This window comes from Haliotis asinina, chromosome 2 (assembly GCF_037392515.1).
Source record: "Haliotis asinina isolate JCU_RB_2024 chromosome 2, JCU_Hal_asi_v2, whole genome shotgun sequence".
NCBI classification, from domain to species: domain Eukaryota; kingdom Metazoa; phylum Mollusca; class Gastropoda; order Lepetellida; family Haliotidae; genus Haliotis; species Haliotis asinina.
The window spans coordinates 65,213,807-65,229,851 of NC_090281.1; the positions used below are offsets into that span (position 1 = coordinate 65,213,807).

The 16,045-nt window shown below is 42.2% G+C and overlaps 1 protein-coding gene across 4 annotated transcripts; it reads left to right on the forward strand.

Moving 5' to 3' along the window:
- The first annotated feature begins 13,444 nt into the window (after positions 1-13,444).
- Positions 13,445-15,537, forward strand: LOC137274146 (scavenger receptor class F member 1-like). Of its 4 annotated transcripts, none has more exons than XM_067807167.1 (3): positions 13,445-13,523; positions 13,885-13,970; positions 14,071-15,537. In XM_067807167.1, the coding sequence occupies exons 2-3, from the start codon at positions 13,904-13,906 to the stop codon at positions 15,207-15,209; spliced, it is 1,206 nt and encodes a 401-aa protein (XP_067663268.1). In that variant the 5' UTR covers positions 13,445-13,523; positions 13,885-13,903; the 3' UTR covers positions 15,210-15,537. The 4 variants fall into 4 exon arrangements, with proteins under 4 accessions (XP_067663268.1, XP_067663269.1, XP_067663265.1 ...); XM_067807168.1 differs by having other exon boundaries at positions 13,885-13,958; XM_067807164.1 differs by having other exon boundaries at positions 13,461-13,970.
- Positions 15,538-16,045: the final 508 nt, after the last annotated feature.

The following is a 16,045-nucleotide window of genomic DNA, read 5'->3' on the forward strand; positions in this document are numbered from 1 at the left end:
TGAAGAGTTACCACGATGTATTTCACATTCTGTAATTGCTAGTATGATGATCAATTCAGTGACAGAATCTGGCGATTGTGTGATATGTTATACACTGATATTATCATTTTCAAGAGTGAAGGAAGTATTCCAGTCCCGAAACGAGGTGCTCGCTGAGATTTGCACCATAGTTTGGTAACAACCGTTAAGTCGGTGTGGACCAGATCTAGAATGTCATCACGACGTATTGACTTCATGCAGGAATTCCATGAGCACAGTTACGGTGCAAACATGCCTCTTGTAGACCGAAATCAGAGATTCGAACCTCGACCACTGAATAAAGGAGCACAATAAGGAGACTCTGAATCACCTTCCCAATGTATCCAACACTTGAATCACTCAATCATACCACTGAGCTTTTTGAGTTTTAGTATATGTGTTTTTAGGATATCGACTTATTGTATTCTTGAACTATACTTCGTCATAGAACTACTTCACTCACTCACTCACTCACTCATTATGCAGTCATAATGAAGTCATGATGCATTCATGAAGACATAACAAATTGAATGTACCATATATTTCCCACAAATGTTAACTTTGATAACGTAATTTTTAGCTACCTTATATGTACACATTGCACTATGGGTATATACCAACCGGTAAGGACCACCACATACAGAGATTAGAAAGTACTGAGAAGCAGGCATTCGGTTTAGGCACGTCCACAGTTGAACTCCATTATCAATACACTAAGCTTTTTTGCTTAGAGAACTATGAGTCATTGTCTGCGTCTGCATGTGAGTGTCCGCACGCGTGTGCGTCGGAAGTGATATCTGTATACATACACTTCTGCCTGTAAAGCCAAAATATCCACCATACAGAATATGCATGACGTACCGGACCATAACCAAGATATTTGAAATTGAGTTATCGGAGTTGAGACACCTAGTACAGACATGACGTCAGTGCTTGTCAAATGTAGTTTAAGTGGGGTATTATCTACGCTCACTCATGATTTCATATTGACAGAGTGCAGTTATCAGTAATGTATTATGTAATGGTCAAAGGTTGCAGTAAGGAATAGATGGCACGCACCCAAGTCTTCAAACACGCTTATATTTAGCAAACCAAAGAACAAAGTTTTACGAGCAGAAGGATTTACAATGTTTCTCGAGACTACATTGAGCCTTTCATGTCAACTGTGGCATATATATATAGGTCTGTGATCGCTGTCTGTTCAAAGGAACCACTACTTGCACGCTATACACGCTACCATCTCAGAAGAGTACACACATTTATGCAATGCATAATATATATATATATATTACACTTACTTTACCTTCCTACTGATAAATTATTTTGAAAGAAATAATGTGTGTGTGTGTGTGTGTGTGTGTGTGTGTGTGTGTGTGTGTGTGTGTGCGTGTGTTGATTCAAGATTCATATTATGCAAGAACATCATGTTTAAAGTTGGTATGTAGTGTAATAGTTTGGCTGGAAATACAATATGTTGTTCATTGTACAGAGCAGTTACATAACCAGTAACAAGAATCTAAAGTTGTCATTTAGTTGAAACTGACGGTCATCTGTAGTGTGAACCAGAGCATGGTGAGGGACAACTTCAAATTTAACACAAATAGCTAGACGTACCCCCTTTCCATACCATAAGGAAATATTTGTGTGCACAGAGAGTAAGTACAAGTAGGCCACCGAGTTGACGGACACCAGTGATATTATCGAGTGCAAATGATAGCATGCAACCTCTACGTGCAAAAGGACAGATGTGAAAAACTACATACACGGGTGCTGCAATGAGAGTATAAACATGTTATACACTACCAAACAAAGTTGCAGAAATAAATCTATTATAAACACGAACTGGGACATGGCCTTCACTCGGTTTCATGTTCCTTGTGATACTCAAGGGTTTGTCTTCGTGTTACTAGATACCCAGGTCAGCGTGTCTGAATAACGTGCATCACTAGTGCATGGACACCCATAGTTTGAGAGTAAAGTCTGTGTATCCATGAAACATGTCAGACAAGAAAAGCGTGAAAGCAGTATGTTTTTAATAAACAAAATCATAAACGCAGCCGTGCAGATGCAGCAGTAATCACTTGAACATTGCAGGGAGCTATAAGAGACATATAAATCCATAGTTTTCTAAAGAAAATAACATATCAACGTCTGCATGAAGTCCTGTGAGGCATATCGTGCAAGAGAAAAGGGGCAGTATTTGACCTATAAACATTTCCTGTAGAGACAGATGCAAGTATATCTGCAAAGTACATCCTATACCATCGCAGTACAAAAAATTAAGTTTCATATACTGTTTGAATGTTAACCGACCATAAAAGTGTTCACTTTTTGTCCTTGAATAGTAACTAATAGAGTTCACCGGACACAATCCGGCAGAACTTTGCTGGCGACATGTTTCATCATATGCATGCCGCTTCAGTAATGATGAAAGACACGCATCACATCTGTAAGATAAACACTTGCGTGCATGCAATGCTGATACCTCAGTTAGTACACAACTAAATTGTATTGCAAAGTATTGCAGTTTATTCCGAGGATCTCTAACAATAACTTTGTACAGTAACTTTGTACAATAACTTATTTATTCTTCATTCCTCAATAGACAGCTCGTACTAGGTGAACGAGTATGTTTTACGGCGCATCTAACAACATTCCCGCAGTAGGGCTAGGGGCACCAGAAGAAAAGCTTGCCTTATGTAATTGGTACATGGGAATCCAATCCGGTGTCGAGCGATTTATGTAACCAGTAGGTAATGCTGTAACTCCGTTATAAAGGCTTTATTTGCGGACACAATTAGTATATATTGAGGAATTTTGTTTCTTCTAAACTTAGGGGTTGAATTAAATTATATTCTAAATGCTTGTGTTCTTGTATACTGAATGTTTGTACTTGCTGTAAACTGAATGCACGTAATACTATTTACAAAATGTGCGTGTTTTTGTATTGTGACCGCACATGAGGCAAGAGCGAGAAAGCAAATGTTGCTGAATGCACGTGCTGTTGCACGTGTGGCTGTTGAGTGAATGCAGGTGTCGCTACATGTTGAATATACCGAATGCACGCACAGAGGCACACTAAATGCGAGAGATGTTGTGGAGTGCAAGCATGAGTTACTGTAGTGTGAATGCATGTGTTTTTATATGATGACTGCGTGCGATACTTTAGACTGAATGCTCGTGTGGTTGTATAGTGGATGCACATGTTGTGGTACACGTGATGCTGCAATGGAATGATCGTGATGCAACAAAGTAAATGCATGTGTTGACGGACCATTCGTTTTGCTGAATATTACTGAAACACATAGAAGGCATATGTTGTGCAACACTAAACGCACATTATGCTGAAGAGTAAATGCACAATATTAAATGCACGTGAATGCACGTGATATTGTAGAGTTAATGTGATGCAATAGAGTGAATGTTCATGTTGGTGTACACCGAAGACACGTGTTGCTACACGAAATAGCGAGTAACACGAAAACATGGTACGTCACTTCTAGCTCTCGTGCTTACGGACAAGACATGAAATGTGTGTTGCATTGGAAACCACCGGACGACAGATCATTCTAACAATAAATTATTCATAAAAGATGAGGTGGTATTTATTGACAGAATTACAGTTTTGATAATCTACTGATATGCAATAATGTCCATGATAATCTTTTGGGCTATTACCCCTGAAAACACGTTACACCATGGTAAAAGTACCGCGCATGCTTATCTCCTGGTCTAGGGAGCTAACGCTTCACTCTCACTGGTCCAATTCGGACTCTTCGTAATTCGGACACAAAAGTCGGTCCCAGTTGAGTCCGAATTAGACAGCTTCCACTGTATATACGGAATGCACGTGCTAGCTGTATAATGAATGCACGTGATGCTGTATGCTAAATCCACTTTATGCTCTTGAGTGAATACACGTAACTAACTCTATAGGGTAAACACACGTTTTTATACGAACGGTCGTGTTACTATATATTGGATACACAATACAGCGAATGTGTTGCGGTGTGGTGAATGTCTCGATGCGGTGCATTGAATGTACTTGTTGCGGTATGGTGAATGTCTCGATGCGGTGCATTGAACGGACATGTTGCAGTATGGTGAATGTCTCGATGCGGTGCATTGAATGTACTCGTTGCACTATGGTGAATGTCTCGATGCGAGGCATTCAATGTACTTGTTGCGGTATGGTGAATGTCTCGATGCGGTGCATTGAACGGACTTGTTGCAGTATGGTGAATGTCTCGATGCGGTGCATTGAATGCACTTGTTGCAGTATGGTGAATGTCTCGATGCAGTGCATTGAACGTACTTGTTGCAGTATGGTGAATGTCTCGATGCAGTGCATTGAACGTACTTGTTGCAGTATGGTGAATGTCTCGATGCTGTGCATTGAACGGACTTGTTGCAGTATGGCGAATGTCTCGATGCGGTGCATTGAATGTACTTGTTGCAGTATGGTGAATGTCTCGATGCAGTGCATTGAACGTACTTGTTGCAGTATGGTGAATGTCTCGATGCTGTGCATTGAACGGACTTGTTGCAGTATGGCGAATGTCTCGATGCGGTGCATTGAATGTACTTGTTGCAGTATGGTGAATGTCTCGATGCGGTGCATTGAACGGACTTGTTGCGGTGTGGTGAATGTCTCGATGCGGTGCATTGAATGTACTTGTTGCAGTATGGTGAATGTCTCGATGCAGTGCATTGAACGTACTTGTTGCAGTATGGTGAATGTCTCGATGCTGTGCATTGAACGGACTTGTTGCAGTATGGCGAATGTCTCGATGCGGTGCATTGAATGTACTTGTTGCAGTATGGTGAATGTCTCGATGCGGTGCATTGAACAGACTTGTTGCGGTGTGGTGAATGTCTCGATGCGGTGCATTGAAGGTGCATTAAATGCACGTATTACGGTGTGGTGAATGTCTCGATGCTGTGCATTGAACGTATTTGTTGCGGTGTTGTGAATGACTCGATTCGGTGCATTGAACGTACTTGTTGCGGTGTGGTGAATGTCTCGATGCAGTGCATTGAACGGACTTGTTGCGGTGTGGTGAATGTCTCGATGCGGTGCATTGAAGGTGCATTAAATGCACGTGTTACGGTGTGGTGAATGTCTCGATGTGGTGCATTGAACGGACTTGTTGCGGTATGGTGAATGTCTCGATGCTGTGCATTGAATGTACTCGTTGCACTATGGTGAATGTCTCGATGCGGTGCATTGAACGTACTTGTTGCGGTGTGGTGAATGTCTCGATGCGGTGCATTGAAGGTGCATTAAATGCACGTATTACGGTGTGGTGAATGTCTCGATGCTGTGCATTGAATGTATTTGTTGCGGTGTGGTGAATGTCTCGATGCAGTGCATTGAACGGACTTGTTGCGGTGTGGTGAATGTCTCGATGCGGTGCATTGAAGGTGCATTAAATGCACGTGTTACGGTGTGGTGAATGTCTCGATGTGGTGCATTGAACGGAGTTGTTGCGGTATGGTGAATGTCTCGATGCTGTGCATTGAATGTACTCGTTGCACTATGGTGAATGTCTCGATGCGGTGCATTGAACGTACTTGTTGCGGTGTGGTGAATGTCTCGATGCGGTGCATTGAAGGTGCATTAAATGCACGTATTACGGTGTGGTGAATGTCTCGATGCTGTGCATTGAATGTATTTGTTGCGGTGTGGTGAATGTCTCGATGCAGTGCATTGAACGGACTTGTTGCGGTGTGGTGAATGTCTCGATGCGGTGCATTGAAGGTGCATTAAATGCACGTGTTACGGTGTGGTGAATGTCTCGATGTGGTGCATTGAACGGAGTTGTTGCGGTATGGTGAATGTCTCGATGCAGTGCATTGAATGTACTCGTTGCACTATGGTGAATGTCTCGATGCGGTGCATTGAAGGTGCATTAAATGCACGTGTTACGGTATGGTGAATGTCTCGATGTGGTGCATTGAATGCACGTGTTGCAGTATGGTGAATGTCTCGATGCTGTGCATTGAATGTACTCGTTGCACTATGGTGAATGTCTCGATGCAGTGCATTGAACGTACTTGTTGCGGTATGGTGAATGGCTCGATACGGTGCAGTGAATGCACGTTTTGCGGTGTGGTGAATGTCTCGATGTGGTGCATTGAACGTACTTGTTGCAGTATGGTGAATGTCTCGATGCGGGGCATTGAACGGACTTGTTGCTGTATGGTGAATGTCTCGATGCGGTGCAGTGAATGCACGTTTTGCGGTGTGGTGAATGTCTCGATGCGGGGCATTGAATGTACTTGTTGCAGTATGGTGAATGTCTCGATGCGGTGCATTGAACGTACTTGTTGCGGTATGGTGAATGTCTCGATGCGGTGCACTGAACGTACTTGTTGCGGTGTGGTGAATGTCTCGATGCGGTACACTGAATGTACGTGTTGCGGTATGGTGAATGCACGTGATGCTCTAGAGTGAATACACGTGTTTTCTCATTTGAATAGTTTCCCTGTGCGTTGAATGTTGAATTTTGATACGTAAAAATTGAACTGAATACATGCTAATTGCGACAGGCCCTGATTCTAGTCGACACAAGGAGAAGAGGTCACGCTATATGTCTGGAAAACGAATGAACCTTGAGTTAGCAAGAGTATAACTATTAATTTTCTGCTTTACCTGTAACAGCTTTATGTTAACACTTTTCATCGAACATGACGCAGCTATTTGAAGTTTCGTTTTCCATACACAAAAAATACTTCCCCGATGTGCATGACTGTTTACCCTCTATAAATGTCTTCGAATACAGTATCGTGTGCCTGGTTCTTTTGCACCATAATACACATCTCACACAGCACATCCTCGTGTAATTAATGAGGAAAACCCAACACAACAATCAACATTGACAAAACTTAAGGGGCAACTTCATAACAACACAACTTTAACTTTCTTTGAAGCGTTTTATTTCCTTCAAGTCGTATTACACACTGGTTTAATTGGATTAAAGGACGTCTACATCTCAGACAGTTAAAAATACCATATCTTTTAACACTAAAGGTTCTGCCTAAAACCAGATATTTTCGTTGTTGAAAAATCTGGCACTAGAACTGAATAGCATACCCAGGGGTCTAATCAATTTTTCAACTATGATTATCAGTACTTTGTATCGCTCGAACTTCCACCTTCGATTACTGCAACATTCGAGACAACCAACCTCGTCTCTGGCGCATTGTTCTCAATGATACAGCGACCTCCGTCCTTTAATTCCAACCCAGTGTCTCCACAAACGGTTTTCCGATAGAGGAATGGAATTCTCTTGGCTAAACTGGTGTCTCTGAAAATGCAGTTCTAACGTATCATGGGATGTTCACAAACGGGTAATTATGCGTGGGCTCTCCAATTTTAACCTGGCGAAACAAAATGGTTGCAGCTGTTATCTATCTCCTATATCATTCAGTTTCTACTGTCTCCGGTGTTGCATGTTTACACTATACTGAGACACATGAGGCAACGCCATACTCGATAAGAAAGACACATCAATACTGGAACACAGCTCTACAACACAATGACATGCATGGGCGTTTGAGTGAGTGAGTGATTTTAATTTTACGCCGAAGTCAGCAATATATCAGCGGTCTGTAAATAATCGAGTCTGGACCAGAAACTCCAGTGATCAACATCATGAGCCTCGATCTACGCAATAGGGATATAATGACACGTGTGAACCAAGTCAACGAGTCTCACCACCCGATCCCGTCAGTCGCATCTTACGACGAGCTGTGTTACTGAGGATCAATTCCAACCAGAATTGCTACGTTGGTGTGTGTCGTATATCTGTGTATTTTGAGGTCATTTCACGATACAGTCTGACACAATGTATACCCGGTTTCATCAATGTTTAATAGATACAATATATACTTTACCTGATGACCCACACCCCCAGGACAATTGTAGCTACAACACACAGTCCTATGTACACAAGCAGAGCCCTGTACATCGTGGTCAACGATTGTGGACAGTCACCCGTAACGCTAAATTGGCAGGTTGGTAAATTGGCTGAAAATAAACGATTTAACATTGTAAGTTTGATGGTTTTTGTCCTTCACTGTCGACTAAATGTGAATGGAAAATTAAAAGTCTCATAAAAAGTCTCATATTCTCGCGGGTTTCCTACTCTCGCGGTAAACACATTTTCTGCCGAGATCACCGATGTGTTATACTTACCGGTTATTTACATCACTGACCGGTAACTAGGAAGTGGCCCAAGTGAATTGTAAATTACCAAAATTTTGCAATGTAACGGATACTGGTGAGTTGTTACCAACTTGAACAAATCAGAACCTTTTCCCGCCCTTTCCGACAGGATTCCTCTTCCTTACACTTCATAACGTTACTACCTCGATATGCCGCGAGAATGGGAGACGCCTCGATTAGTCAATGGCGGGTGACCTTGTTTTTCACTGACCTCCAGAGTGGTAATACAGCTGATGGATCAAGCAGTTGATAGTTACAGATGTTAGCGGGGGAGTCTCTTCATTTAAAAACAGCAAACAATCACATGATAACAACTGTTTGTAATATTTTTTCAGCTGATATTCGTATTCACCGCGAAAATAGGAAACGCCAGGATACAGTTATTACATTATTACAGAAAAAATGTGTGCATATTGTTGTGATTCGCTTTTCACAAAGTGTGTATCTGTGGGTTACTTGAACCCACTGATTGTACACAGTGGACAACGAGTCTTCACACTGAATCTGAGGATATGTCGGCGTGTACATCTGTATATACGTGGTATTATTTGCAACAGTTACAGCGCAGTAATCTTCAGGGATGGATGGGCTCTGAGTTTTAAAGATGAGGAAATATTTCAACATCAGGAAATATTTACAATATCTGTAACTATCTGTACTTTCGTCCGATCCACAGTTGCTGCGTAACAACACGTCTCACGGACGTTTGGCCTGAGTGTATTACTGCATATTAACGTCGTTATTCCGTAATTCCCATTGTTCCAAACTACTATCTGTCAACACCTCTACACACGCCCTCACCCTCTTCCTCCAGCCCTCCCTCCTCTCTCTCTCTCTCTCTCTCTCTCTGTCTCTCTCTCTCTCTCTCTCTCCAACCCACCTACTCACTCACTCCCTCTCCCCCTCTCTCTCCCACCTCACTCCCTCTGAAGCTCTCACTTTCTCTCCTCTCTTTCCCTACAATATCTCTCACTCCCTCTCTCCCTCCCTCTCTCTCCCACCCACTTCCTCCCTCTGACTCTCACTAGCTCTCCTCTCTTTCCCTACAATATCTCTCCCTCCCCTCTCTCCCTCCCCTCTCTCTCCCACCCACCCCTTCCCTCTGACTCTCTCCCCCCTCTCTCCCCCCCACTCCCTCCTTTCTCCCACCCTATCGCTTCCTCTCACCCTCTCACTCACCTGTGTCTCACTCTCACTCTCTCTCCTGCCCTTCTCTCTCCTACCCACTCGCTCTCTCTCACTCACTCCCACTATCCTCTCTCCCTTCTCTCTCTTTCACCCTCTCTCTCTCTCTCTCTCTCTCTCTCTCTCTCATACACACACACATGTACGCATACACACATCTACATATAGAAAGCCTTAGGTTATATCATGTCATTAAATTAAATGGTAACGTAAACGCACCACAGTGACGTTATGCGCATATATGCAAAAGGAAAACGTTTGCTCATACTGTTTCTTAATTTGTATTTAAATGAACATTTCAAAGAATATACGTGCTGCAGATTAGGAAAATCTTCGATACACAGACGAGAGTATAATAAGTCACATCACATACTGTACCTGACATGTTGTCACTGCGTCTCCAATACACATGGAATCAGATATAAGCGGAAATTATTTAAGTAGACCAGTAGGTTATGAGGAAATAATGCTTTGACATGCCATTGTTGTTTATTTGTTTTTTAATTTATTTTTATACCGTTACAATTAGGGCAGGGTGTATCTTTCTGTCAGAGGTAGAGTAGTGAACGTTTTAACTTGTTTTCGGTGTTAGCCAAGCTCCCTATCCAGTACCCGGTGTACGTGGTGACTTGTGGATCTTTTGTTCCTTTTGTCGCCACTACAGGGCTCTAACAATGCTGGGTATAGTGCTAAACAACAACGAGACAAACAAACAAAACAAACAATGATTCCGGACTAGACATACTTCACAGTGCAATAAATCATGGGCACTCGTGTTTTTGCGAGGGTTATTAATTTGAAACTTTGAGATAACCCCGACTTGAAATTCCTCGCAGTGCAGTAAATCATTATTTATTGCGCTGTGAAGCATTTCGAGTTACTCATTCTTTGAGTAGAAATCTTTAAATCTTTACTTTTCTCAAAGATCCGAGGGCCTGTGTCAGTTACTTAAAATGCGCGTTTTGTTGAGTCGGGGGGAAAGGGATTTCAGTCTGACACCATTAGGGGCAATGGGGCGCAAATTTTATTAATGTCGATCATGTGTCTAAATCTCGTGTAATACATTTTGAAATCTTTATTAATGTATTGAACTCTGACCAGTATCAAACAACGACCACATACCATGTGTGAGTGTACATCCAAATTGTTAACATACGGAGCAGATGACATCTTGCTACATGATAGTGTTTCCCTTGTCATCGTGTTTGTAGATTGTGTTTGACTCTCTGAACCGTTAATGTACAGATCTAAATCACATTGTCACTGGTCTCTTTCATTTATAGATCAATGGAATGTTATTGGCTTGACCATCATTTATCGATATCAGACTATCGATTTATCACCCAAAACTGTGTTCCACAGTAGAGATCGCTTGTGTGAGATAAAACGTTATTACTCGCCCGTTGAAGATATTGCAGTGTAATATTTTTACGGCAATATTGCACAAGTGTAATACCGCTTGACGTATGACGTCAAAATGGTTCACAGTTGTGACGTCACAATGCTGATGCCTATGTCGCAATTTTACTAGACCTTGATTGACTCGTGGAAAGCTGAGAGTCCTCACACTGTAGGGAGTTTCGCTGCAGTTTCTGTCAATTCATGTTGGCAAGTAATAAACAGAATACTAAACTCGCTTCCGTGAAGTATCATTTTGATTAAACTCGCTAAAGATTTAGTATCAAACTCGCTTTCGCTCGTTTGATACAATATCATTAACTCGTTTAATAAAAATGTTATTACACGGAAGGCCGTTTAGTATCCTCTATATATCTCCTAGATCTCCTGACAATGCTATGACGTCATGAACTTGATGACGTCACAATGCTATGACATTGCTGCACTGAAAATATAATGGCAGTTCTGTGTTCAGAGATGTACATTTTTCATTGAAAACTAATGAAGAATAATTCTGGACAATAAATGGAATCTCACCATCGTGTTAACTGATATCAAATATATAGTTAAACTCGTAGATAAAGGTAAACATATCTTCGGCAAGCTTCGGATATTTGTTACTTGATCAAATCGTGTTGATATATTTGATATCAATATACACTGACCCGTGTTTTTTCGCGGGGTAGAATGGGCCTTCAGCAATCCATGCTTGCCATAAAAGGCCTCTATGCTTGTCTTAAGAGGCGACTAACGGGATCGGGTGGTCAGGTTCGCTGACTTGGTTAAAACGTGTCATCGGTTCCCAATTGCGCAGATCGATGCTCACGTTGTTGATCACGGGATTGTCTAGTCCAGATTCGATTATTTACAGACCGCCATATAGCTGGAATATTGCTGAGAGCGGCGTAAAACTAAACTCACTCACTCACTCACCCAGTAGACACTTGTGTGAGATTCTCTATATATCTCCAACCAAAGTTGCTCTTTGTCACATTAACCCGTTTCGATTTTGCCAGTCCCTGAACGCGGCCAGACTCCTGATGAAGCAGGTGAGCATGGAGGGAAAACCCATCGCTCTTTCCGTGCACTGTTGTGGGTAAATCACTGCCATTGTGAGCCGTAATGCGTTATAACTACACAGAATTCAGATAAGGCTGTTTCAAGCGTGTTACAAAACATTCGCTATACCGACAACGGGTAGTTGAGCAGAAGTTGTCTCCCTTGATTGTAAATGGACGGGTTCTTGAAGGCAACAGCGAGTTGACGCTGACTTCCATGATTATCATGGGTCACGGCGTTAGTGAGTGAGTGAGTGAGTGAGTGAGTGGGTGGGTGAGTAAGTAGGTGGGCGGGTGGTTGAGTAAGTGAGTGAGTACCGTTTACAAAGCACTTATCGGACTTCAAGTCCTTGGTTCACACCTGAGAGAATTGGTTTTCATTAATTGAATTAACCATACCACTACTGTACATGAGTCAGGCAACGTGTAATGGCGAGTAAAACCCTATAACCAGAACCAGATTACCATTATCACATGATATATTTGGTGATATTTGTTTAAATTAGTCAGTTAGTTGAATACATATTATTCTTTATTACAAACAAACACAAATGGACAATGCTCACTTCACAGCGAAACGAAAGTAGGGAGATGTACCCTGAATGACCTCCAGCGTGGGCTTTTCCATTACGTGAGTTGGCAGCTCCCAAAATAGAACGGGTAAACTCAATCAACCTCTTACTATTAAATGCTATAATACGTAATCTACGATACTCAGTAGTTATGACGGTATTAAGTTGTGAGAGTAAATGCATTTGTGAGATTTAATGGATAAAGAAAGGATAGCACAACGACTAGGACTGGGACGGGTCTAAATTTTCTACCAGGGTACCCAACCAATTATTACCCTACCTTACCCTGATACCCGTTATGTTAATTCCTGACATCAAATTTGTAAGAAATATGTGATATATTCTTCATCTCGGAGGTTAAAATCTCGCGCTTTTCAGTATCTTACCCCTATAATATATAACGGAAGTGACTGCAAATTATGTCTAAGTCTTCAAAGCCGTTGCAACCTTTTAATCATGAAAGAATAATGTATTACATGTCATTGATTAATCTATTAGTCAAATGGTCATAACGAGTCCGGGTATTGAGACGGGTACCCGGATCCAACCCGTGTCAGCCCCAAAACGGCATTCTGAAGAGTTCCATTTTCACAGGTACTGGCTTTTCCTGAGATTGTGTTTTAATCTACCTATACCAGGAAAGCCTTTCAGACAGTGTCGTTATGAGTCATATCCTGTTCATTGTGTTCATTGTTACAGAGAATAATCTAACAAAACTTGCCTCTGGTAGCGAATGTGCGGCTGCAGATCAGATCTCACATGTGAATTTTCAAAAATCTATTCAAATGGTGTGCTATTGGACCATTGTGACGGTCCACAAAGTTCACTCATGTTGAAGTGACGTAAACAGTAATGTTATTGTGTTCTTTATCAGTTCATAGGTAACACGACATGTTCACGTTTCTGAACATGCGCAGATTGCACTGGGTGGCGCCCTATCTCGTAATAAATCAAACCTACAAGCGCACTGTGTTCAGATGTACCCCCAGAACTGACGTTAACAGCCACTGCACAGGGCTCACGACGTGACGCGTAGTTATGTTGTGTCTTCTATAGGTAAAGGTAAGTCTGTTTCTACATGTACACGATATCATAACTGTGTCTAGTGATATTTTGTCAGTTAGACAAGACCAATGTCTTAAGGATACAAGCCCAAGTGATAAATGAACTTAAATTATACAAAGAACAGCGATCTCCAATAAGGTTCGATGGGTTAGCCTAGTGGTAGAAGCGTTGGCTCGCCACGTCGAAGACCTGGGTTCTAATTCCTACATGGCCACAGTGTGTGAAGCACATTTTCGGTGTTGCTTGAATATTGCTAAGAGTGGCGTAAACCCAAACTCATACAGACCTGCAATGAATATGAACATTTTTTTCTTTATCCATTGATGTTTTCTTTCACAAAAGCATTATTTTACTGTAGGACAAGCATCAAGAACGACATGTGGTTCCGACTGCTGACTGTGACTGTTTCGCTGCTTGTATCGACGTACTTTGGTAAGTATGCAGGTCAGGATTCGTATTTAGTAAATTCTTTTTGATGACAGATTCTTACATTTTGTATAGCTCTTCCTGTTCATCGCTGATTGTCATCACATTTGTGTTGCAGTCGAATCCGGGCGTTTATGTGCAACAAACGGGTGTGTCCATGGTAACGGCCATTTAAAGTGCCAATCTTGTGAGATTGGTTGTTGGGGACGAAACTGCAGTGCTCAATGCTGGGACAACTGTCACAAAGACGGATGTGACAGAAACACTGGACAATGTTTCCTGTGTAAACCAGGGTTTTATGGTACACATTGTGATATTCCTTGTTCGCAGGGTTGCTCTGTCAGTCATCTGAACTCTTTGTCATACTGCGATCAAGACACTGGTGTGTGCCGTAAAACCTGTAAGGGAGACTCCACGGACAAGACCTGTGATGGGCGTTGTCCTCCCAATTGCAAGGATAAAACATGCGATAAGGTTACAGCAAAATGTCTGGCGGGGTGCCACTGGGGTTGGAAAGGAGATTTCTGTAACATCTCCTGCACAAATTGTCTGAGGGGAAGATGCAGCACCAACGGCTACTGTCTAGATGGCTGCTTATCAGGTTTCTATGGCCAGATGTGTGAACGAACTTGCCCTAATTGCTGGACTTCTGGCTGTGACAGACAGACTGGCATCTGTGAACAGTGTCAGCCTGGGTACCACGGGCATCACTGTACAAAGAGGTGCCCCGACAATTGTTATGTAGGTCAGAGCGGTGACAAAAACTGTGACAGAGACACTGGCAGATGTTCCCAAGGCTGTAAGACCGGATGGCACGGGTCTCACTGTAAGACAAAGTGTAGTCCCCATTGCAGGTCTCAGTGTCTGAGTATCGACGGTTCCTGTGTCGGCGGCTGTGTAAAGGGACATTACGGCAAACGTTGCCACAATAAATGTTTAATGTGTAAAGACAATGACTGCGACGACCATGGCCGCTGTAGGCAGTGTCCAGTTGGCCTCTATGGAGACAACTGTGACCAGCCATGTCCGTTAGGCTGTGACACATGTGATAGACTTGGTCGCTGTGGTAAGTGCCAAGATGGCTTTTATAGACACAGATGTGATCAGCCTTGTCCTAAGGGGTGTGACACATGTGATCTTGATGGAAACTGTGTATCTGCATTGGATGCAGGACCTGGTAGTTCTGCTGCCTCCCTTTATTCTGAGACAGTACTTGCCCTTGGTGTTGTTCTATACATAATTGTCACACAGGTTTAGGACCGACTAATGATGAAGCATTCTATGGCCGCGACCCTACCTCTTGTTTGTGAGGCACTTTCAAAGGGTGTCTCTAGATTTCAAGCTGGTAGGGTCTCAGTTGTACAATGTTCCATCTCATGTCTGTTGATATTCTGTTGTACCTAAATTAAATACATTCATGATTGAAACTCGTTTATCTGAGGGCTGATGATATTGTGTTGTATCTGAACTGAACATTGTCATTATTTACAGCTATTCATTTATATAGTTGTGATATGACTATATTTTTATGGTAAATTTGGAATAAAATGGCAGGAGATAACCTTCTCCTTTCATGTCTTCTTTACATTGATGCTCTTGTTGTTGATCACCGGATTGCCCGGTCTAGGCTCGAATATTTACAGATACACGCCATATGGCTTGAATAGTTTTGAGTGCGGCGTAAAACTGAACCCACTTCACTTTACAGTGAAGACTAGTTCCATGGTCTAGTAACTGGAGTGTGCTCTGCGAAAGGAACAGGTCCGAAATACTCATTCTAAATATTACGAATGGCTTTCCTTGGTGCGCATTCCGTGCATGACCCTCGGCTTTAGAGGTGCATGCTCAGAGCTCTGCGTGTCTGAATGCGGAGTCCACGTTTAACTGCGACTTGATGCCTCACTGGGTGGGCATTTGTCCCTACTACAAACGCACGCACGCATACAAAAAGGACCGAACGTACAGAAACACGAAATGCATTAGAATTTTACACACACTACACTTGTTTGATGTTTCAATGAAATGAAAACGACTGAAGTAAAATAGAATACATGCAAGAATATATGATAGTGGCTCCATGACTTGAGTGTTAG

What these genes read in the sequence shown, in the direction of transcription:
- LOC137274146 (XM_067807164.1), top strand. Translation starts at nt 13,850, where the DNA reads ATGTTTTCTTTCACAAAAGCATTATTTTACTGTAGGACAAGCATCAAG. An exon ending in GTACTTTGGTAAGTATGCAG is followed by an intron (nt 13,971 to 14,070) that starts GTCAGGATTCGT and finishes TTTGTGTTGCAG; the next exon opens with TCGAATCCGGGCGTTTATGT.